The sequence below is a fragment of the Emys orbicularis genome, chromosome 3, assembly GCF_028017835.1.
Source record: "Emys orbicularis isolate rEmyOrb1 chromosome 3, rEmyOrb1.hap1, whole genome shotgun sequence".
Lineage (NCBI taxonomy): Eukaryota > Metazoa > Chordata > Testudines > Emydidae > Emys > Emys orbicularis.
In genome coordinates this window covers 172,606,119-172,630,510 of record NC_088685.1, presented here as the reverse complement: position 1 = coordinate 172,630,510, position 24,392 = coordinate 172,606,119, and the positions used below count along the sequence as shown (strand labels likewise).

General features: G+C 44.6%; 1 protein-coding gene across 1 annotated transcript in view; it reads right to left on the bottom strand.

Moving 5' to 3' along the window:
* KCNH1 (potassium voltage-gated channel subfamily H member 1) overlaps positions 1–24,392 on the bottom strand; it is a 329,239-nt gene that overhangs the window by 285,688 nt on the left and 19,159 nt on the right. The window contains exon 4 of the mRNA XM_065401041.1: positions 12,065–12,193. Within this exon, the coding sequence (XP_065257113.1) occupies positions 12,065–12,193 (129 nt within the window). The remainder of the gene's footprint in view (positions 1–12,064; positions 12,194–24,392) is intronic.

Genomic DNA, 24,392 nt, shown 5'->3' with positions numbered 1-24,392 from the left:
ACCATATGTCATCTGGGTGCCGGCAGACGTGGGACTGCATTGCTACACAGCAGCAGCAGCTAACTGCCTTTTGGCGGTAGACTGTGCAGCATGACTGGTAGCCTTCATCGGCGATCTGGGTGCTGGCAGCCGTGGGGCTGGCAGCTGTAGGGCTGCATTGCACCAGCCCTTGCCTTTTGCCTTTTGGCAGTAGATGGCTTATTACGACTGGTAACCGTCGTCATCGTACTGCAGTGGCTGTCAATCATGGGCACCTGGGCAGACATGCTCAGTCTTATCGAACTGTCTTGACAATGATGGCTATCAGTCGTAGTATGCTATTTTCTGCCAAGCGCCCAGTATTTTCTGCTAAGCACCCAGAAGATGCCGAGGGCTATCAGTCATGCTGCACTGTCGTCTTAAGATGTAAAAAATAGATTTGTTCTGTATTCATTAGCTTCCCCCTCCCGCCGTGAAATCAACGGCCTGCTAAACCCAGGGTTTTGAGTTCAATCTTTGGGGGGGGCCATTCTGTGTGACAGTTGTTTGTGTTTCTCCCTGATGCACAGCCACCTGTGTTGATTTTAATTCCCTGTACCTGTACGCCATGTCATCACTCGCCCCTCCCTCCCTCCCTCCTTCCCCTGGTCCGTCAGATACTAGTTTCGCGCCTTTTTTCAGACCAGGCACCATAGCTAGCACTGGGATCATGAAGCCCGCTCAGATCACCGCGGCAATTATGAGCACTATGAACACCACACGCATTGTCCTGGAGTATATGCAGAGCCAGGACATACCAAAGCAAAACCAGGACCAGCCAAGGAGGCGATTGCAGCGCGGCGACGAGAGTGATGAGGAAATTGACATGGACATAGACCTCTCACAAGGCACAGGCCCCAGCAATGTGGAAATCTTGGTGTTACTGGGGCAGGTTCATGCCGTGGAACGCCGATTCTGGGCCCGGGAAACAAGCACAGACTGGTGGGACCGCATCGTGCTGCAGGTATGGGACGATTCCCAGTGGCTGCGAAACTTTCGCATGCGTAAGGGCACTTTCATGGAACTTTGTGACTTGCTTTCCCCTGCCCTGAAGCGCCAGAATACCAGGATGAGAGCAGCCCTCACAGTTGAGAAGCGAGTGGCGATAGCCCTGTGGAAGCTTGCAACGCCAGACAGCTACCGGTCAGTCGGGAATCAATTTGGAGTGGGCAAATCTACTGTGGGGGCTGCTGTGATCCAAGTTGCCAGGGCAATGAAAGACCTGGTGATATCAAGGGTAGTGACTCTGGGAAACATGCAGGCCATAGTGGATGGCTTTGCTGCAATGGGATTCCCAAACTGTGGTGGGGCCATAGACGGAACCCATATCCCTATCTTGGCACCGGAGCACCAAGCCACCGAGTACATAAACCGCAAGGGGTACTTTTCAATGCTGCTGCAAGCCCTGGTGGATCACAAGGGACGTTTCACCAACATCAACATGGGATGGCCAGGAAAGGTACATGATGCTCGCGTCTTCAGGCACTCTGCTCTGTTTCGAAAGCTGGAGGAAGGGACTTTCTTCCCGGACCAGAAAATAACCGTTGGGGATGTTGAAATGCCTATCGTGATCCTTGGGGACCCAGCCTACCCCTTAATGCCATGGCTCATGAAGCCGTACACAGGCAGCCTGGACAGGAGTCAGGACCTGTTCAACTACAGGCTGAGCAAGTGCCAAATGGTGGTGGAATGTGCATTTGGACGTTTAAAAGCGCGCTGGCGCAGCTTACTGACTCGCTCAGACCTTAGCGAAAAGAATATCCCCATTGTTATTGTTGCTTGCTGTGCGCTCCACAATATCTGTGAGAGTAAGGGGGAGACATTTATGGCGGGGTGGGAGGTTGAGGCAAATCGCCTGGCCACTGATTACGCGCAGCCAGACACCAGGGCGGTTAGAGGAGCACAGCAGGGCGCGGTGCGCATCAGAGAAGCTTTGAAAACGAGTTTTGTGACTGGCCAGGCTACGGTGTGAAACTTCTGTTTGTTTCTCCTTGATGAACCCTCCGCCCCCCCCCCCCCGGTTCACTCTACTTCCCTGTAAGCCAACCACCCCACCCTCCCCTCCCCCCTTCGAGCACCGCTTGCAGAGGCAATAAAGTCATTGTTACTTCACATTCATGCATTCTTTATTAATTCATCACACAACTAGGGGGATAATTGCCAAGATAGCCCGGGATGGGTGGGGGAGGAGGGAAGGAAAAGGACACACTGCAGTTTAAAACTTTAACTCTTATTGAAGGCTAGCCTTCTGATGCTAGGGCAATCATCTGGGGTGGAGTGACTGGGTGGCCGGAGGCCCCCCCACCGTGTTCTTGGGCGTCTGGGTGAGGAGGCTATGGAACTTGGGGAGGAGGGCTGTTGGTTACACAGGGGCTGTAGCGGCGGTCTCTGCTCCTGCTGCCTTTCCTGCAGCTCAACCATACGCTGGAGCATATCAGTTTGATGCTCCAGCAGCCGGAGCATCGACTCTTGCCTTCTGTCTGCAAGCTGACGCCACCTATCATCTTCAGCCCGCAACTTGCTCTGTTCATCCCGCGATTCAGCACGCCACCTCTCCTCTCGTTCATATTGTGCTTTTCTGTAATCAGTCATTGACTGCCTCCACGCATTCTGCTGTGCTCTGTCAGCGTGGGAGGACATCTGGAGCTCTGTGAACATGTCATCCCACATCCTCCTTTTTCTCTTTCTAATCTTCACTAGCCTCTGTGAAGGACAAAGATTTGCAGCTGGTGGAGGAGAAGGGAGAGGTGGTTAAAAAAGACACATTTTAGAGAACAATGGGTACACTCTTTCACGTTAAATTTTGCTGTTCACATTACACAGCACGTGTGCTTTCATTACAAGGTCGCATTTTTCCTCTTATATTGAGGGCCTGCCGGTTTGCTGTGAGAGATCACTCACGCAGTGCCAGGCCACAGATTTCGGCTTGCAGGCAGCCATGGTAAGACACAGTCTTTTGGCTTTTTTAACCTTCTTAACATGTGGGAATGGTTTCAAACAGTAGTGCTCTCATTTCCCATACCAAGCACCCGTTGGGTTGGCCATTTGAAATGGGTTTGCAATGTAAAAGGAGGGGCTGCAGTTTCAGGGTTAACATGCAGCACAAACCCAACTAACTCCCCTCCCCCCCACACCCAATTCTCTGGGATGATCACTTCACCCCTCCCCCCCACCGCGTGGCTAACAGCGGGGAATATTTCTGTTCAGCAGAGCAGGAACGGGCACCTCTGAATATCCCCTTAATAAAATCACCCCATTTCAACCAGGTGACCGTGAATGATATCACTCTCCTGAGGATAACAAAGAGCGATAAGGAATGGATGTTGTCTGCATGCCAGCAAACACCGGGACCATACGCTGCCATGCTTTGTTATGCAATGATTCCAGACTACGTGCTACTGGCCTGGCGTGGTAAAGTGTCCTACCATGGCGGACGGGATAAGGCAGCCCTCCCCAGAAACCTTTTGCAAAGGCTTTGGGAGTACATCCAGGAGAGTTTTCTGGAGATGTCCCTGGAGGATTTCCGCTCCATCCCCATACACGTTAACAGACTTTTCCAGTAGCTGTACTGGCCGCGATTGCCAGGGCAAATTAATCATTAATCATTAAACACGCTTGCTTTTAAACCATGTGTAATATTTACAAAGGTACACTCACCAGAGGTCCCCTGTGTGCCCTCAGGGGATGGGAGCACGCCTTGGGTGAGTTCGGGGGTTACTGGTTCCAGGTCCAGGGTGATAAACATAACCTGGCTGTTGGGGAAACCAGTTTCTCCGCTTCCTTGCTGCTGTGAGCTATCTACATTTTCTCCATCCTCATCTTCCTCGTACCCCGAACCCGCTTCCCTGTGTGTTTCTCCAGTGAGGGAGTCATAGCACATGGTTGGGGTAGTGGTGGCTGCACCCCCTAGAAAGGCAGGCAGCTCCGCGTAGAAGCGGCATGTTTGCCTGCCTTTTGATCACCATCCTCTTTATAACAGCCGGACCTTCCGTTTGCTTCTCTGGCTTTGTGGTAGGCTTGCCGTAGCTCCTTAATTTTCACGCGGCACTGCTGTGCGTCCCTGTTATGGCCTCTGTCCTTCATGGCCTTGGAGACCTTTTCTAATATTTTGCCATTTCGTTTACTGCTTCGGAGTTCAGCTAGCACTGATTCATCTCCCCATATGGCGAGCAGATCCCGTATCTCCCGTTCTGTCCATGATGGAGCTCTTTTGCGATCCTGGGACTCCATCACGGTTACCTGTGCTGATGAGCTCTGCGTGGTCACCTGTGCTGTCCACGCTGAGCAAACAGGAAATGAAATTCAAACGTTTGCAGGGCTTTTCCTGTCTACCTGGCCAGTGCATCTGAGAGTGCTGTCCAGAGCGGTCACAATGAAGCACTGTGGGATAGCTCCCGGAGGCCAATAACGTCAAATTCCGTCCACACTACCCCAATTCCGACCCCCTAAGGCCGATTTTATCGCTAATCCCCTCGTCGGAGGTGGAGTAAAGAAACCGGTTTAAAGGGCCCTTTAAGTCGAAAGAAAGGGCTTCGTCGTGTGAACGTGTCCAGGCTTAATTCGAATTAACGCTGCTAAAGTCGACCTAGACACGTAGTGTAGACCAGGCCTCAGTACCCTAAGAGGAAGGAATCCCTCTTGATCTTATTACAACACATTACTACAGAAGCCTGAAGGAAGACATAAACTGCCTGTAGGTACGCAGACATTTAGGGCAAGGACTGATTACTCTCATTAGTCAATAAAGACAGACCAAGAAGTGATGGACTTATTTATTTTCTCTGCTCTAACTTTCAGAAAAAACATTAAAACTAAGAGCCATTAGGCAGTGGAACAAAATGCAAAGGAAGACTAGAATCACAGCATTGGAGCTCCTGAAGTCAAGATTTGACCTATGTTTCAAAAAAAGGTATAATGGCATCAATCCTGCCATGATGAGGGGGAAACAGACTAGACCACCTAGATTAAACAGTTGTTTTCTTCCCCCCCAAAGGTGATAGGCATTTTCCTATACCTGAAACCACCCACTTTTTCCCTCTGGAAAAAAGTTAAAACTGTATTATGTGAAACTCAAGACACTCATTATGCAATTCACCTTATAAGCATATTTATTTTTCAAACAATCAAAAAGTACATATAATATTGTCCAAGAAGCCAGCTTGCATTTCTGGAATAGAACAATACCAGTATCCAATCTAATAACTAGTCTTGCCTCCCACTCTTCTGTTTTTGTTCTTCTGTTGATACGTTAAGCACCTGTCCTGTGATGAAGTTTTGACCAAACCAATCTGAACATACTAAAACTCACTCCACTAATACTGAGCTGGCTCAATAAGAGTGGAGGTCTTAAAAAGACAAAATTCTGAATACAACTGTCCTGCTGTCCATGACTTCACTGTCACAATTTTTCATCATTTTGATGCAACTACTGTGATACAACCTCCTTTGCAACCGTAGATGTGGGCAGAAAGCTAGACCTTCAATCTCGAATGCTAGAAGAAAAGGAAAGAACTCAGGATCACAAAACCATCAGCTGTGTTTCAACCTCCTCTTCTTCCTGTTCTGGGCTCCACTATGGCCTTTGTATTAGGCATCAGTTATGTTGGCTAAGAAAATGAAACATCCCACTGCTTTGCTGAATTGATTTTGTATTTTGTTCTTGTGAAGTTCTAGTTCTTTTGTTGTTAACTGGCTCAAGCCAGATTTATACTGAGACCACAAGAGTAGCGTCTTCCACTTGTGACCTGTTAAGTCCCCCCTAAATCTGCTTCAGTTGCTTTTGTAAATGAAGGCCACTAGCCATTTGGAGGCTTGAGAGAAGCAATTCCCAAGGGTATGTCTAACTACATGGGAGCGAACCCCCCAGCCCAGGTAAACAGACTCATGTTAGTGGGGCTTGCACTATCACGCTAAAATTAGTTGCACAAACATTGTGGCACCAGTGTAGGCTCAGGCTAGCTACCCGAGCACAAGCCCACCCTGCCCCCTGGGTCTAAACTTGGGTGTCTAGACTGAGCCACTGCTGGTGTCGCAACATCCAGGCATATTAGTACAAGCCCCGCAGCATGAGGCTCTCTCCCAGCTGTAGCATAGAAATTGTGTAAACAGACTGCTGATCTCACCTGTTAGAGGGGCACAAACACTTTGTGGGGGCCAGACCAGGAGCTCCATAGACAAGCCTGGCAACTGACTGCAGGCACCAGAAAGCCTGTTCATGGCTGGAGCTTCCCCAGCATACGAGTTGAGCCTGGACAGACCTCATGTTTGAGAGGAGGAGTTACCTGGCCAGAGCCCAATTGCCAGGCCTGGGTGACCAACTGCAGGCCCCCAAAAGCATCTCTGAGCCTGGGCAGGGGTGGTTTTGTAGAAGACACCTGGAAACAGGGAGTCGGGTTACAGCAACTACAGGGAATGCAGCCCAGAAGTTTCACCATGCAGCAGAAGGGGAGACTCCATTTTGTCTCACCTGGTCAGAGGGCTTGGGACTGACCCCAGCTCCACAAATGAGAGACTGAGCCCCAAGACTCTGCTTTGCTTGTGAGGACTGACTGCCAGCTGTGCCTGTAAGCTGCCTCTGCACTGGGGCCCCTTCCCTTGGAAGGGGAGAGCTATCAGCTTACCAGGAAGGTGTGCCAGCCCTTTTCACTGAGCTCCAACAACAAGCTGCAGCCTGTGGGAGACTTTTGAGGCATTTTGATATTCTTACTTAGTTCGTGGACATTGCGTGTTCATTGCTGGGGGATTGGCTGGTTACTCAATTATTTGAGATCCTGGATTCCTGGCCTGTTCCCTAGAGTTAGAATTAAAAGCCACTGCCTCGTGAATTTAACATTGTGAAGACTGAAAAAGTAAGATGGGGTAGCTAGATTTGTATTATCCGATTAGCACACTACCAGATGCCTCATCTGCATTTAGAATTGTCTGGATTCTAGCAAACCAAGCTCCTGAACAGTTCTCCCTTCCATCCATTCCCTTCTCTTCAATATCCAATTACAGCTAACTTCGCCCACCAATCACGTCTCTCCAATCATCAGTGACTCTGTTCATTCCCATTCCTTTCTAGAGAGTTCTAGAACATTCTTATTTGTCTTAATCGACCTAAGAAGCGTAAACAAGAGTCTTTATGTTCTCATCACTTCTCTGTTTGTTTTTTTAAGTTAAAGGTTTCATTCAGACATTGAAACTGAAGCCTAATGTTTCTACTAACAAAAAACCTTCAAATATAAATTATGTTCATGTAAAAACTTATTTTAAAAAAATCTCCCCTCCCTCCCCACACAAAACACAAAAACCTCACAGACCAGAAAAAACCCATTGGGTTGAAGTTTTTCTGAATTAAAATAAACCAAGCAAACAAAGCCAGTTGGGTTTTTCACAGCCCTGATTGTGATCGCAAGGATTACCATAAACACAAAATGAAATAAAACCTCTTCTGCAGTGGCAGTTATAACAATTACTGCTGGAAACATAGCAGTTTAGGAGATGACAGGCCAGCAATCTTTCACCCACATCATTTTGTGTTACAAAAATAATGAAAACAAAAACACTGGATCTAAGCAACAGATCTTGAGCTGCTGTAAGTCAGCAGAGCTCCCTCCAGTCCACATTTTCAAATGGACCTCAACACAGCCCCTAGTTTTGTGCACATTCCTTTGCATGCACAAATACTTGTTCCTGTCAACCTGCTGAATGTCTGACTACTCAATTTGTACATACAAATCCTGTTTGCATGCACAAATTACTATGCCCCTAAAACTGTGCATTCAAATTTAGAGATCATTTTGAACATCTGCTCCTTGGAGTGCTCCAAACCTCATGTAATCATAAACCAAAAGGGCAAAAGAATAGATTAGTTTCAGACATACTGGACATTCTAGGGCCTGCTATGAGGTCCACATAAAACATCAAGTGGCAAATTCAGCCATAATATAACTCGATTGACTTGAATGGAATTGCACAAGGCTAAATTTTCCCAAAAAATTTTAAGGGGAACATGTGTGGGGAGGAAGAAAAAAGTTTTTTTATTTATATCTTCAAACACCACTGACATAGTATTTTTCAAGTAGCTATATTTAGTGCATGATATTTTTAAAGCAGCTATGTTTAAAAGCAAATTTACTTAAATTTCCACGGCAGTCATAAATTATGCAGTATTAAAAGTGAACGAGTTCTTTGAACCAAAAAACAAAAGAGCCTATAATTAGAAGCGTACCTAGTATAAGACATACATTTTTCAAATTTCAGCTTTTTTAATGTCTGATTATTAGGGTTTTTTTTTTTTAAATGAATAGGTGGTCTCGGTACCATTTTCATCTCTGCCTTCCTCTACTCATCTTCAGATAAAAGATGCCTGTTCACTTTTGTATACATGTCAATCTCCAGTCCTTAGTGCTAGACACACACATCTTTCAGTAAGTCACAAGGACTCTGACAGCTCAAAACAACGTGCTTGAAATTAAACATTCGATAGTGGGTTACTAAGATATTCATAGCTAAGTGTGCTCAGGCCAAGCCATACGCTGCTCTTTACATGGGCAGAGATAAATAGACAGCTACTCTTTGCATAAGATAACATTGCTTCGATAAGCAGAGCTACAGCGCCTGATTTCAAATGATCGGGCACCTAGGGCTACATCCACTGCATATGAAACTAAACATAACTGCACATGCAAATGAGGTCTTTGCACGTATAAAGGGACTATTAGGTGTTTAACTGGAGATTTGCACATGAAATAACTGATTTGCATGCACACTCACACTAAACTAGAGGCTTTTCATAGGAAATTTTGAAAAATAATTTCCCACTAAGAGTTTTCATTTTTTCCAGCAAAAAGATCCAAAAGTCATTTTCAATAAAAATATTCACTTTTGGGTTTCCTGTCTTTTGTAGAAAATTAGGAAAATTTCTACTCAAATGAAAATTTTCTGCAAAAGTACTCTTTTTGGTCAAAAAGCCCTTTTTCATTTAAAATAGGTTGTGATCAGCTCTACAGTAAATGCCAATGCAAGTTTGTATGTGGCCCAAAGAATATGTCCTCTTCAAAACTCAGACCCCGAATGTTTATTCCTTGAAGGTTCCTCTGAAATCATAACCAGTTTTTCTACCTCTTACATCTTCCAAAAATATTCTCATTCCCCTCTACAACTCTGTGAGCCACCTACCAGACATGCAACTTTTTCATGCAAGGTATGAAGGCTCAATAAGCTCTACTAATAAATATACATATAAAAGTCTCTAAGGCCTAGTCTACACTGGGGGAGAGGGGGAAATCGATCTAAGATACGCAACTTCAGCTACGAGAATAGCGTAGCTGAAGTTGATGTATCTTAGATCGACTTAGAATCACTTACTTCGCGTCCTCGCGGCGCGGGATCGACGGCTGCCGCTCCCCCGTCGACTTTGCTTCTGCCTCTCACTGAGCTGGAGTTCAGCAGTCGACGGGAGAGCGATCGGGGATCGATTTATCGCGTCTACACTACACGCGATAAATCGATCCCCGATAGATCAATTGCTACCCGCCGATCCGGCGGGTAGTGTAGACGTACCCTAAGTGTCTGACAACATGTATTTTTGTAAGGCCTTGGGCTTCTAATTCATCAAATCATTGCAAGTATATTGTGTATAGGGACGGTGCGGAGCTAGCCTCTAGGAAGAAGCAGTAGCAGGGAGTAAAAAGACTTGGAGATATATTAAGGTTTATGACAGTACCTGCAACTTTATTACCATGGTATCACATCTTCTGACTTGCTTGTGTAGCAATAATGGGTTTTTCACTCACACCAATGCAAAACTGGTAGAACTTCATTGACTTCAGTAGATTTGGGACTAATATTTGGAAGACTTACAAATAGCATCATGTAACTTTTGTTATGTGAAGAGACAGCAAGGTCTGGAGAATGAGCGTAGAGTTGAGAGTCAACAGCTCTCAAGTTTTAATTCCAGCTGTGCCACTGACTCATTCTGTGGCCTTGGACAAGTCACTTCATCCAAGTCAGAGGAGGATTTTGGGGGAAGTTGTGGGAGTTTAGCCCCTCTGAAAATCAGGCCACCTTTACTTCCATGCCTGGTTTTAGGCACTCACAGTTCAAAAATCTGGCACTTAGCTGTCTGCCTCGGTTTGCCCATTTGTAAAATGGACATAACACCCACCTAACTTGGATGCTGTGTGGATAATTAGTTTAAACTCTGTACATTGCTTTGGACGTGAAACTGCTAAGCATCATCACCACCACTGTAGGCATAGAACAATCTGGGGATCCAACAGGTGCGACTTCTTCAAATGTTTGATTAGAGTTTTCTTTCTCCTACTTACTCCTCTTGCAAAATCAAATGTGTCCTTATCTTCAGAGAGAAAAGGAATCTCTGCTCCCAAGTCCATAGTTTACTAGCACATGAGGCTCTTCAGCAGAATGTTGGTTTCAGCAGAAGTGCAGGGGAGAACTACAGGCTATCACTCCTGAAAGAAACTCACTTCGTTGTCTGGTTAAATGCACTTCATTCCCAGTGAATAAGCTAGAGCTAGCTTTACTACCTAATACTGATTTATCTCTGCAGTCAGTTCTTGTCAGTGTGAAGTGAAGACCACGAGGTGCCTGGCAGAAAGCAATTTTCCATGGGACAGATCTTTCTGACTACAAAACCCACTTTCTAGTTTGCTTAGAGCAACCAAAAAACCCAAACACATAGCAAAAAAAAAGAAACCAATTCCATGCAGCTTGGCAGAGAGTCTATTTTTAAAGGTTGTTCTTCATTAGGGATGGTGACGGGTGTTTCCACTTTGAGAAACGCTATATTTTTAAAATAAAATGTAAACAAATTCAACTTCCTGTTAAGTTTTACACTACTGATATTATTGAACACTAAAAAGAAATGCAATCAACAAGAGAACTTGCTTTATGTACCTCTCGCCTCTGAGGCTTCATCTCCCTTTACAAACTATTCTCCTGCAAGCTCATATATAGCTCTGCACGGACACAGGAATCTACCCATAAATGCACAGGATCAGGGACTTGCTGAAGGGCCACAGCTTCTGGGGTGAAAGTCAGCAATGGATTAACAGCATGCAGCAACTCTACCTAACAATGTAGGACAGTTTGGGCCTGATCCAGCTCACACTGAGGTCATTGGGAGTCTTTTCATTGAGTTCCATGGAAATCGGATCAGGCCCTCATTTAGGCAGGTGGAATGAAATTACCCAAGTCTGGGCTAGATTCCAGCAACAGGGTTAATGCCTCTGCTCGCTCTTCCACAGAGTGCCAACGGATCTGAGGCTAGGTCTACACTACCCGCCTGAATCGGCGGGTAGAAATCGATCTCTCGGGGATCGAATTATCGCGTCTCATCGGGACGCGACAGTCAATCCCCGAATCGATGCTCTTACTCCACCAGCGGAGGTAGGAGTAAGCGCCGTCGACGGGGAGCCGCGGAGGTCAATTTTGCCGCCGTCCTCACAGCGGGGTAAGTCGGCTCCGATACGTCGAATTCAGCTACGCTATTCGCGTAGCTGAATTTGCGTATCTTAAATTGACCCCCTCCCCCCCGTAGTGAAGACCTGCCCTGAGAGAAGCTGAACAGCCCCCGTTCCCACCGAGAACAAAGGCTTTGTGTTGGCTCAGTGCCTCAGAGAAGGGACTCGGCACCCTTCACTAGCTATAATAACGATAAGGGGTCAGGACCTCAGTTTTACACTTCATCCAAAAGCTGGCACTTGTAACAGCTCTGTGCCCCCAATACCATGCTGAGGCATTGGTCAGAACTGAATTAAAAGGAAAAGCTCCACCCACTGGATCCTCAGCCCCAATTTCCAAGAGTACTTGGATTTTTCCTTAGTGGTCACCCATCCAAGCACTAACTAGAGTCAATCCTGCTTAGATCATTCTAACGCTCGTAGTCATTCCACATGGGGCTGTGCCTGACACTGCATGGCTACCACTTGTTTTAAAGTCCAATTCTTAGTGTGGGTATTAGAGGTCTTCAGTTATTTCACAGTCAACGTGCACCAAGAGAAGCAGCACAATGCACAATTGTATGACAAGACAGACAAACCTTTACACGAATCATCCTCAATGGGCTGTTTGAAAGCTGTTATGTCGCTGAAAGTGCAAAGAAATAAAACCACTTTATCCTGTTCATTTCGAATCGGAGCAATTTTCACAAAGAACCAGACAGGTGTCCCTGCAAAAAAAAAAAAAAAAAATCAAAAAGTTGGTCAATAGTAGACAGAACATTGAATGGGATCTTTTTTAAGTTTAGATTTTAAAAGAAGTCAGTTGTGACTATTACTTTTTCGCAAACACCCCAAATGAAAAAGGACAGAGCAGCTGCCAGGGAGGCTGTAGTCTCAACTCGATCTCTCATTTGTTGTGTGATCTTGGACAAGTCACTTACCCCACTCTGTGCCTGGGGTTTCCTATATGCAAAATGGTTAAAATAATTTTTACCCACATTTATAAAGTGCTTTGAGATCTACAGATGAAAACATCCCAAGTGCAAAGGCCCAATCCCTGAGACCAGTTGAGCTGTTCTCGGAGCTGAGGGCCTGAGTAAGGGGGAAAAGGTAGTTATATGCCACCTTGATATCACACACCCCATCCTGGGGATGGCTGGAGGTCAGTTTGGCTCTAAGTTATGCCTAACTGCAAGAGTCCCACAGGGCCATTCTGGCAGCTAGGGAGGACCAAAGCACGGCCTTGGTCAAGCCATGCCCCCAGTGCCAGGAGCTGTGAGGAGGATGGCACAGGACTGGCTATGCTAGATCTGTGTTACCGGAAGGTTCCTCTGAGCAAAGGAAACGTTCCACTGACCACTCAGGCCATCTCAATATCTGCTCATTCTGATGATGCTCTCGCTTACCCCCACTATAAAGCAGGAATAACTCCAGTGAAGTCAATGGAGTTACATCAGTGTGCATGTGATCAGGATCAGGCCCACAGATTGTGACTAAGACTGACACTTCAATATAGCTGTGCTTTTGTAATTACCTAAATGGATTAAGTGCTAATGACAGCTCTGAAGATTGGAGTCCTCTGTTTATCACAGTAAAAATATCACACAGACAGCGGCCATACCAGCTTCTCTGCCAGAGTTCCTCAACTATGACAGACAGACTATCTCTAGTGGGGAGAGGGTAATTCAATCTCCAGGTTCAATCTCCAGGTCCATTTAATCCCTGATGTTTCTGCTGAGGCTGCCAAAATGATGTCAATTATACTGATGGGGTCCCTGTCCACTAGCTCCAGTACTGATCTCAACAGACTCATTTCACACAAACTACAGCTGTCAGATGTTAGAGACTTTTGGGTATTAGCAGGCTGAAGGGCTCAAACAGAGCCAATATGTGCCCATACACCATACCAGCTCCTCCGTGAAGCTAGTCTTTCCCCCCAGAATCTCAGCTTTCTTCTAAAAATAAAAAGTAAGTCTCTAACTGTTATGGTTGTGACAGAAACGTCAAGAGGTCAAACCAAGTGTAACCCATGCAGAGATGTCCAAGTGAGGCTGCAGAGAGTCTGGAACATTAGCTCTAAAAGGTGTGAGCTGTCCCATTCATCCCAGTGAGGTGTTAACCAAGCTACCTAAAGATGGTGATTTAGAAGTCAACACTTACTTCATTCTGCATATAAGAAACCAAAGGGAGGATTCACAGATCTACATAATTCACAGAGCGAGGTCCCATGTTGGTGCCACTTGTTGGTGTCACAGTGAGTGATGCTTGGGAGATACCACTAGTTATTTCCTCAGCCCAAGGGGCCTAGTACAGCCCATGGGTATATTTAAGCCCACAGAGGGTAGCCAAGTTTTAGAAGCCCAGTGGAGCTCAAAGAGCTGCACAATTATATCTTGACCATCTGCACAACCTACAGCAAGCAGCATCTCATTTTTATACCTCACATGGGTGGAGCTTATTTTGTGGGTGGAGCCTTGAAGAGAACCACCTCTTCCCCACCATATGACCCCTACCTAGGTTCATTTGGTTCCAGCAACCTGAAGATGAGAGAGGCATATCGCATTACTTATCAGCTGAACTATCCAGGTTTTTTTTTTCAAGAGTACAAACTGTATTTACATGATAGTCCATAATTCACTCAGATGTTAGTAATGACTGTGGCTATTCATGGCTCCCAGAGGAGCACAAGGCCCTCAGGAAGTTCACAAATTGTTTGTTGAAATAAGCAACTGGCAATTTTCCCACTGTGCTAATGTGTATGAAGCATGTTGCTCTTGATGCATCACCCAGCCTTCCCCCAGCCTCTGCATGTAGCAGTCTTCCTGGGCCACTGAAGATAAGGAAAGCTCAGAGGCCCATAGACAGTTTCCAAAAATGAAACTCAAATCTTTAACACATCCCGCTGTGCCTGGATATTGCAGGCAGCTTCAGACATCGAATGAACTTCCAGACCATATTTGCTGCAAGCCCTGTGAACTTCAGGGTAACTGAATGATGGAGTCTCTGATTCAAAAAGCAGGGTAAGCCAACAGATGGACTTCGAGTCACTGAAGGCCATTTGGGGAGAAGAGTTGGAGCACAGACATTTTAAGGGCTCTATATTAAGAAAGGCACTAAAGTGCCTGAGCAAGCCTTAAACAAATAAATAAAACCTAAAGCAGTTACAAAATTGTGACAACAGACTGCCCCAATAAAAATCATTAGCAAGTTATTAATTAACGTAAAGAGTCTCATCTACAGAGAAGCCAGAATCTTTTTGTAACATTTTTTTCCCCTTTGCACTCACCTTTCTATATTTGGATCCTTTCTTAGCCACATCCCTAACTCCCACCCAGTTTACCATGCATGTGTATTCTTTCATCCTTTCCCATCTGGCCTCCCTCCTACCTTCATGCATGCATTGTCCCCAGTCTGACCAAATGCACGTCCAGCTCTGCACCGCTCACCTTCACTTGTTCCATCACACCCCATGTGCGTACCCACTCACTTGTGTTCCAGCTTCTCCTACTCCTCTGCACACTTAGGTAGGGTGACCAGATGTCCCAATTTTATAGGGACAGTCCCGATTTTTGGGTCTTTTTCTTATATAGGCTCCTACTACTCCCTGTCCTGATTTTTCACATTTGCTGTCTGGTCACCCTACACTTAGGGCATGTCTACAGTGCAGCTGGGAGTGAGCCAATCTCCTCCAATAGCCAGCGGTCACTAGCTTTTCGCACTAGTGTTTTCTTTCAGCCAGAAGCACCCCAAATTGCCTTGTTGCACTGCAAGCTATTGCCATGGTGCTACGCTTAATTTTAAACCTTCATAGTACTTTGGCAGTGTCATATACCCAGTTTCACCTCCACCTGTCATTTCCAAAACACCTTGGCATTTAGATGTTGTATAAAAGCTAGAGAAAATAGTGGGTTCTCCCCAGAAAAGATAGGCAATTTACCCTCCTGCTCTGGTTTAAACATTGGCTTCTTCTCTGGTACATGCTGCTTTTTTCTGGTGCTTTGGTTCTACAGAGGGACAAATGATTGAAAAGGTGATTTTTACAGCATAAGCTGAATGAGGCAACGGAATTTTCCTGCTTGGGGAGGCTGTACCAGCCCATGGGTTTCTATCAAGAAGGTTCTCACTATGGCTCCCTCAATTTCATGTGTGTTTTCTTTCAATAATAACATGCCAGATGAAAGTAACTGCTGTGGCTGGTCTCAGAAGAAGAATCTTTGAGACTGTGAGCTCTTTCTAAGGGCTTTATAGATCAGTACCATAACCTTGCATTGGATTTGGCAGTGAACAGGAAGCAAACACAGCCTGTAGCATTCCTACGTAACCAGCTTTGATCAGCTATTTCCTTCTCATGACCTACCTCACCACATTATGCGCCAGCTGCAGTTTCTTACTGAACGTTTTATTGAGAGCCAGGTAGAGTTTCTAGCTCTCTGCACCTAGGCCAGCAACAGCAGGAAACAACCAAACAACAAGGAGGTGTTTTTAGTAACTGCCATTATTTAGGTATCCTTTGGAGCAGTCATGGGACTTCCCATGGCAAAACATGCTCATGGTTGCAGAGCTGGTCTGGGTAAACCCTACTCCATTTCTGGAACTATATGTAAATAGCAACAGCAAAGATTATTGAATGGAAAAATCCTATTAACTGATTCAGTCCCATCCCTGGAGGTAATGCACAGATGTTCCCGATACTATATTTCCTAGTGCTTTGTCCAGTCTCATTTTAAATGTTTCTGGGGCTAGGAGACAGGTACTGGGTAGAGGAATTTCTATAATAAAGCGGGGTGTGTTCATTTGCATATGGTTACCCACAATGCTCTTGCTGCTCAGAGATTATTGATAGCAGGTCTCAGCTGTAGGAATACATGGAAAGGTTTGGGTGAGCTTGTGGCTGTACCGAGTTATTTTCTGCAGCCTGGCTTAATTATCAGAAGAATTTTACTTTTTAAAAACATTAAACAGTTTATTTTAATATTAAATATGAAAGCTCTGAGAGTAAACCAGTAATAAATCAAGCCAGAAACTAGGATTTCAGCCTCTAAACAGGGAGACCCCACACTATCAGCGTCAAAGCTGACGTCTCTGCTCAGCCAGACAGTCACTCTTGGCTCAGAAATGCCTCTTTTAATGCAGTGTTATTTTCAAATCTAGTCCACAATTTATACCTCTCCTCATGCACCCCTCTGGACTGATGTATGGGGGCATAGACTGTTTAGCAGTGTCTCCAACAATACAACTACTTTCATTTATGTTTTGTTTTTAGACTTGGCAAACTCTCTTCCTGGTGAAGATCAATGATGATGCCAGTGCACAAACAATGAAGTAAACCCTCCTGAGCCAGATTGACTTCTGTTATATTGGAATCAACAGTGAAGGAATCCAGTGCCTGCTTAATGGAATAGAACCAATTTTGTGAGGGAAAGGAATGTGATTTTCAAGTTTGTAAGGAAGCATTCTGAGCAGAGTGTGGGGGGGAGTGAAAAAACTATTACACAATAACTGCAATGGCCCTTGGGATCATGCTGCATGATGTTTACTATTGCTACCTATCTAATCCAGCACTAAGGGAGTTGGTGTCTAGTGATCGGAGTATAGGACACAGAGACAGGATGGTATTGTGGATAAGGCACTGATCTAGGTCTCGAGAGAGCTAGGTCAGTTCCCAGCACTGGCCTGGACAAGTGACTTCGTCTCTTTGCGTCCCCATTCTCCAAATATAAAAATGGGAAAAACGCTTCCTTTCTCCTACCTTTTTTCCTCTCTTGTCTATTTGGATTGCAATATCTGTAGGGCAAAACTACCTTACTCTGGCTAGGTACTGTGGTTAGCACAATGAGGCCTGCTCTTGATTGGATCCTCTGGATGCTAATGTTCTGCAGAAGTGAGGCAGGAGATCCCAAGTTCTATCGTTGCTTCTCACACTGTTTACAGTGCTGTAGCCACATCACTTACTTTCTCTGCCTGGTGGCGCTCATTTGACAGTAGGAGACACTAAAGGTGACTTAGGTCGGCGTGAAGGACCCGGTAGTGTAGACACATACATTAACAGGTCGACTTAAGGCGGCTTCTATCGACCTAACTCTGTAGTGTAGATCAGACCTAAGTATCTACCTCCCCGGGCACCATGAGGATTAATTTATGTTTCAATGTGCAGTCTGACATCCTTCAATGAATAGTGCTAAGTAGGTGTAAAATACTGTGTTAGCTGTAAAAAGCCTAATTTTTTTTTTAAATCACACTAGGTGATATTTATCTTTTGACAGAATAAAACAAGATTCATGTGTAAACACAATGGAAATCATGTTTGATGGCAAAGATGGTGTTACGGAATTGGTAACTTTGGTGAAAAACAGCGCTCACAAATACAACGTTCAGATAAAGTTCCAGTCACACACTCAGACGAGGCGGTATTACTTTGGATGTAAAAGCTACCACACACACTGGTGCTGGAAAGGTTAGAACCACATGCAATATCTTTATCAATTACTGCGTGCAGTGAAGCAGACAGCTGAATTTCAGTTACATAAGAGGTACAGCGGACTTTTACATTCCCCCCCCCTCAATATTTCACTAATGCCCTCTCATTTTTACATTGTTTCTCGACCTAGCAGAGGCCGTGTATTTTGCCCAACATTAATTAAACACACAAACAATTTAACCGTGGGTGTTCAGTTAGGAGGCTAGGCAAGTGGCATTTTCAATACAAGTTTTAACTATGAATAGAGAGGAGTATCTGACATTTGACTATGTAAAGTAAGGTAAATGCTCAAGCCTTACCATAGATTTTACCTCTTAACAGGCAGTGTGCACTGAATGAGAACCAACCAGCTTAGTGTCTAGAAGCACTCAGCACAGTGTGGTTATATTGATAGACTTTATGGTGCCATTTCCAGTGCTTTAAAAGCACTGCCTTCACATTTTCTGCACTAGGTGCCACTTTACACTAGTAAATAATGGGTCAATAGGTCAGATCTTTACATGGTAAGATAAAGAAAAATAATTTCAGGTCCCTAAAGGTCAAGTCTCTGGACACAGAGGTTACTCTAGCGTGCTAGAATCCCGAAGGGTAACTAAAGAACAAAAATTGGTTTGGAACATGCTCCACTACTGCCAGTGCTGGTGCCAGTCGATTGGGGGCCCTACGTAGGAATATTTGGGGGGGACTGCCCCCACACACACAACACATACTAATAATTAATAGCCCCCCTCACCCCTTGAGCTGATCAGGGCCCTAAGCAATTGTTTAGTCTGCTTATGCCTATTGCCAGCTCTGAGTACTACAGCAATTTGTTATGATTTATGTTAGATGAAGCTCTGATGTGCTGTAAGGGATTGGAAGGCAGGTACATCTCAAGATTTCCCTTGCTTTTGCTTCAGATAAAAGAAATGAGGGAAGTTATCGGAAAGTGTCTCTGCAGTGAATACATCAGAGAAATTGTTTGATGGTAGCTACTTCTTGCAAACACATTGTCCAGGTAAAGTTGCCATGGTCAATGGGAACTTGGTTTATCAGTTTTATGAGTCCTAGCCTGTGACAGAAGGCTGGGAACCAACAGCTGAGCCAGCACTCTGGTCACTTAAACACCAATTAATTTTCCCCAGGGTGGACCTGGCAGGGCCAAATTAATGGATTAGAAGGGCTGTGGGAGGACTACCAAGAGAAATGGTCTGTTAACACAGGAAGTATAAGGCAGCACAGGAAGGAAGGGGGGGGAGAGAGGCAGGAAGGAGAGATTTCTGGGTAGAGAGAGATCTCTTCCGAGGAGAGACTGAAACTAAATAACATGGTGTACGGATTGGTAAGGTAGGGGAACTGCAAGTGTAAACAAAACACCCCAGCACAGTTTAACAACTGAAGGCCTCAGAGTCTTCTCTGAGAGGGATAGCTCAGTGGTTTGAGCATTGGCCTACTAAACCCAGGGTTGTGAGCTCAATCCTTGAGGGGGCCACTTAGGGATCTGGGGCAAAATCAGTACTTGGTCCTGCTAGTGAAGGCAGGGGGCTGGACTCGATGACCTTTCAAGGTCCCTTCCAGCTCTAGGAGATAGGATATTTCCATTATTTTATTTAGAGTCTGTGTAGACAGATCAGACAGGAGCAGGATGTCGCCTGGTGACATAGCCATATTAGTTTGGCCTTCCTGAGACAAACTGAAGTTAGGCGTATGTATTTTACGGGGATGAAAGGCAGTGGGTTTATGATTTAACAAGACATTGGGTTAGAATCACAGCTAGCTAATCCTCAGCTATGCCAATTTATAGCAGCTGAGAATGTGACCCACTGTGACCCTTCTTTCACTTTCTCCACCCTCTGCTCCCATACAATGATTTGGACCAGTTCATAAATCACTACATGGTCTATGCTGCAAACACTACAGGCCTACTGCAACTTGCTTCCTGTGGTTCTGCTTAAGTCAACTGGGCAAAATTCACCTGGTGCAGAGGGCGAACACAAGCCCTATCTCCGTTTCAGTGATTTTAACCCTGTAGAAGTCGGAGGGGTGGGGGAGGGATTTCACCCTATAGAAAGCACTATACTTATTTATATGCATGTACACAGTCTGGCCCAAGTCACTCGTTTGGGCTTATATACACCGTTCTGTGTACTACCTGAGTGCCTTCTTGTGCACTGAGAGATGTACGATGGAAAAAATAATTTCATTAAACTTAATAAGCAGATAGCATTATTGGTGAAATTCTCTCTACCCACATACAGCCAGGCAGCAGGTTGTACACAAATGAAAAGCACAGCATCCAGGGAGGTGAAATCCATCCTCCCAACACAATAGCCACTACTTCAGCCTATGTTCTGGAATATCAGTCACAGCTCCTCTGAACCACTTGGGAGAATACCAGCGCTTCCTAATCACAGAGCCTGTGGCCCATCCCTTGGCCTACCCAGAGCTGGCACAGAAACCCCTTTAGGAGGAGACTCCCCTCTATAGCTGCAGCCCATCCCACCTCTCACAATGCTTCAGCGTGGTCTGTAAGTGGCACAAAGGTCCTTGCTCAGACCTGCACAACAGGAGAACGTCTGTATCTGCTTATGGAGGTGAGTGATTACAGTAAAATCCCTTCTTAGGCCAAAACAACAACAAAAAAAACCCTCCATATGCAGCTGAAGAAAAGCTATGCAATCTGAAGGTTTCTGTTAGCAGAAGGGAATCTTCCTCATTAAAATACAGTAAAACTACTAAGTAGTATATTTTGCCTCTCAGGCTGGTCTGTTTAATCCTGGAACTCTTATGTCTTTGCTCCTAAGAGTCTAGGCTAGTCTTTACCGCTACAGCAATCTTCCTTTGAGGCAGCACCACCACATACTGGATAGTATCCATTTACTATACAAAAATGCCTTTCTAGCTGTTCAAATTTGGACAAAAACGTAGGCATGTAAAGTTACAGTCTTACAAAACCAAATACATAGTTGTTTCAGCTGCAAGGGAAGCAATGGAATAAAAGACAAACCTGCCCCTGCATTGTTCATAACCCAAATCCTAGAGCGTTGTGTTAAGGTGTGGGAACCAGGAAATGAAACTGATTAGAAGTTACAAGTGAAATTTACTCATCCATTTTCATTTTCACACGGAGAGAAACGTCAAAAGCAAAACATACACTTCAAAGAGTGAAGAGTAAATTAGACTTTTAAAGCCATTTGAGTGTTAATCTAATGGTATTATTCAGAACAGAATATATTGGGCCAGATTCTCAGCTGCTGTATATCTGCACAGCTCCCTTGACTTCAATGCAGACACATCATTGCTTTAATTTTCCTTAAACATTCAGAACATTGACACCACTGCAAATCCAGCTCTAATAAAATAATGGCGTTAAACTGCTCAAGCTTTTTCCTGAAGTTACTGTAAACCTGTGTGTTGGCTCTGGGAGACTTAGGTTTACAAATTACCTTCAGTGGGCCAACTTCTCCCCCTCAAATCCACCATACCCCTTGTCAAGGCTGTATCCCTACTTTGAACTTTAGGGTACAAATGTAGGGGCCTGCATGAAGACTTCTAAGCTTAACTACCAGCTTAGTTCTGGTCCGCTGCCACCATCCCAAAGCTAATTCCCTTTCCTGGGTAGCCTTGAGATACCTTCACCAATTCCCTGGTGAATACAGATCCAAACTCCTTGGATCTTAAACAAGGAGAAATTGACCCTTCCCCCCTCCTTCCTTTCACCAACTCCTGGTGAATACAGATCCAAACCCCCGTTGGATCTTAAAAACAAGGAGAAATCAATCAGGTTCTTAAAAAGAAGGCTTTTAATTAAAGAAAAAGGTAAAAATCATCTCTGTAAAATCAGTATGGAAAATAACTTTACAGGGTAATCAAACTTAAAGAGCTTAGAGGAACCCCCTCTGTCTTAGGTTCAAAGTATAGCAAACAAAGATAAGCACTCTAGTAAAAGGTACATTTACAAGTTGAGAAAACAAAGTAAATCTAAGACGCCTTGCCTGGCTTTTACTTACAATTTTGAAAATAAGAGAGACTTGTTTAGAAAGATGGGGAGAACCTGGATTGATGTCTGGTCCCTCTCAGTCCCAAGAGTGAACAACCCCTTAAACAAAGGACACACACAAAAGCCTTTCCCCCCCCCAAGATTTGAAAGTATCTTGTCCCCTTATTGGTCCTTGGGGTCAGGTGTCAGCCAGGTTACCCGAGCTTCTTAACCCTTTACAGGTAAAAGGATTTGGAGTCTCTGGCTAGGAGGGATTTTAGTACTGTACACAGGAGAGCTGTTACCCTTCCCTTTATAGTTATGACACCCCTCCATTGGGTTTCACCAGCGTAACTGTGAGGAAAATTTGGTCTCTCTCTGCCCGAAATTTTAACTGCTTGCACTTCATCTGTAGACTTTCTGCAGTTACAGTTCTATAAAGCACTACCTGTATACGTTTCCACATATATATGCTGCAAAATTAAGACCCCAGCATACAGTGCTATGAAATCTTCTCCAAACCTTAAAGTTCAGTGAAGAGTAGTACTGCATACTTATTTAGAGAAAAAGTACCAACACACGCTAACATGAAGGCAGAATACAGATTCACTGTCTTTAGGATACATCATAGAATGCTAGAGGCTAAGTCAGTACTGTGAACCAGCGTAGGCTCACAGCCATTCTGTACTAGCCCAGTGATGGTATGAACTTGCCTACAATGACCACTTTTTTTTTTTTTAGTGCTGCTAAGTAAATATTGACATCAGGTCACTGCTTGTGAGATTGTGGTGTCAGCAGTCTATGCCAACCCAGATTACATTATTAAAGGACTTCCATCTATTGACTATACACCTGCTCCTGCTTCCATTTAAAAATCAATGGTTTAGGATCAGGACATAAATCTCCCAAAACTGGAATGTGAGCAGAGATGGGATTTCCATTCGCAAAGCCATCATGTATGAAATGCATGTCAACATGCTGATTAGTCCCCAATACCCACTTATGATACATCTGAAAATTTTGCTTTGTATTCCTTGTTTCCATCTGGTAAGTTACATTTAAAAGGATCTAAGAATACATTAATTAAATGTGGAGCTAGTCTATGCTTTTCAAACAAAAATGTTTAATGGCCTTTTTCTAAAACAAATTTTCATTTTTTCAAAATATTCTGTTTATTTAGTAACAAAAATAGAACTATTTAATTTTTCTGTCCCCCCTATTTCAGTGGCTACAAGGGGGAAAAGGCAACAAAAAGAGCAAAAACAGGTTTAAAAAAAAAAAGTAGAAAACGGGAGGAATATAATTTATATAAAAAAAAAGTGTTCAAAGCCAAAACTTTGTTGTGAAAAAAGTTTCAGGGGAAAAATTGTCCTTTTCAAAACCTGCTGAATGAAAGTTAATTTGAAAGTTTCCACATTTTTCATGCAATATTCACCATTGTTTGATCAGCTCTACTTCAATATTTATCCAATATTAATTTTCCAAATAAGCAACTGCTGTATTTACACAGGGCTATTATGTGATCACAAATGGAGGCTGGGGGTGCAGGGGAGAAAGGGTTGTGGTCTATGTAATAATGAAGGGAGCGGGGGAAGGTTAGCCACAAGCCTCTTTTAAGAGGCAGTCCATGCTATGAAAAAATTTGAGAACCTCTGCCTTATATGTTATACCTTGGTTCTAGTGATGTATAGGTTCTCTCTCAAGGTCTGTCTCACAATAGACCAGGTATCTCTAATATGACTAATGGGGTTGAAAAATGTACAACTTTGTAATCATGGGTCTATGTTATATCCTGGAAAGCAATAGGAAACAAGATCTGTTGGCCTCTAAGAAGTGGGATCCTTCATTGAGTTACACCAGTGTGCCATCATTTACCTAGATCTTCACTATTTTTAATTTAAAACATTACTAGAGTTAAATACCAGATTTAACTGCTGCCTCTTCCCTGCACCTCCCTTCTCCAATGGCCTGAAATTCCTTCAATGCAGCAGAACCACCACAGCACCACTTTTTTGACCTGGCAGGTGGTGAAGAGTCTGCACAGGGGAATGTGCTCCACAGTGCCTTTCCTTATGGCTATGTGCATGGGAGGGCTGGAGAAAGGGAAGTGCACGGTGCATCCCCCACAATTTGGATGCTTTAAACCTGTATGGGGGACAGCAAGAGTCCCCAGATGTGACTATAGCCCATACGCTGCAGCAGGGACAGACGAGTGGCTGCATAGCCACTCAGTGCCAAGTCACTGGTTAATGGTGAGACGATTCCTTCCTCCAGCCCCTCTTGGATACCCTGACAACTGCTCATTTACTTGGCTTTGCATGCATGGAGGTGAGCTGTATTTGTCCCTGTGGCTGCTAACTAGGTTGAAAATAGCAAGACACAGGTAAACACAGGAGGCAGACGACACTGAGGAATGAAAGAATCAAAAATGCTCAGCATTAGTCAGCCGGTGCACATGGCTTTTCTAGTGACTAGGTATTAGCAAGGCTGC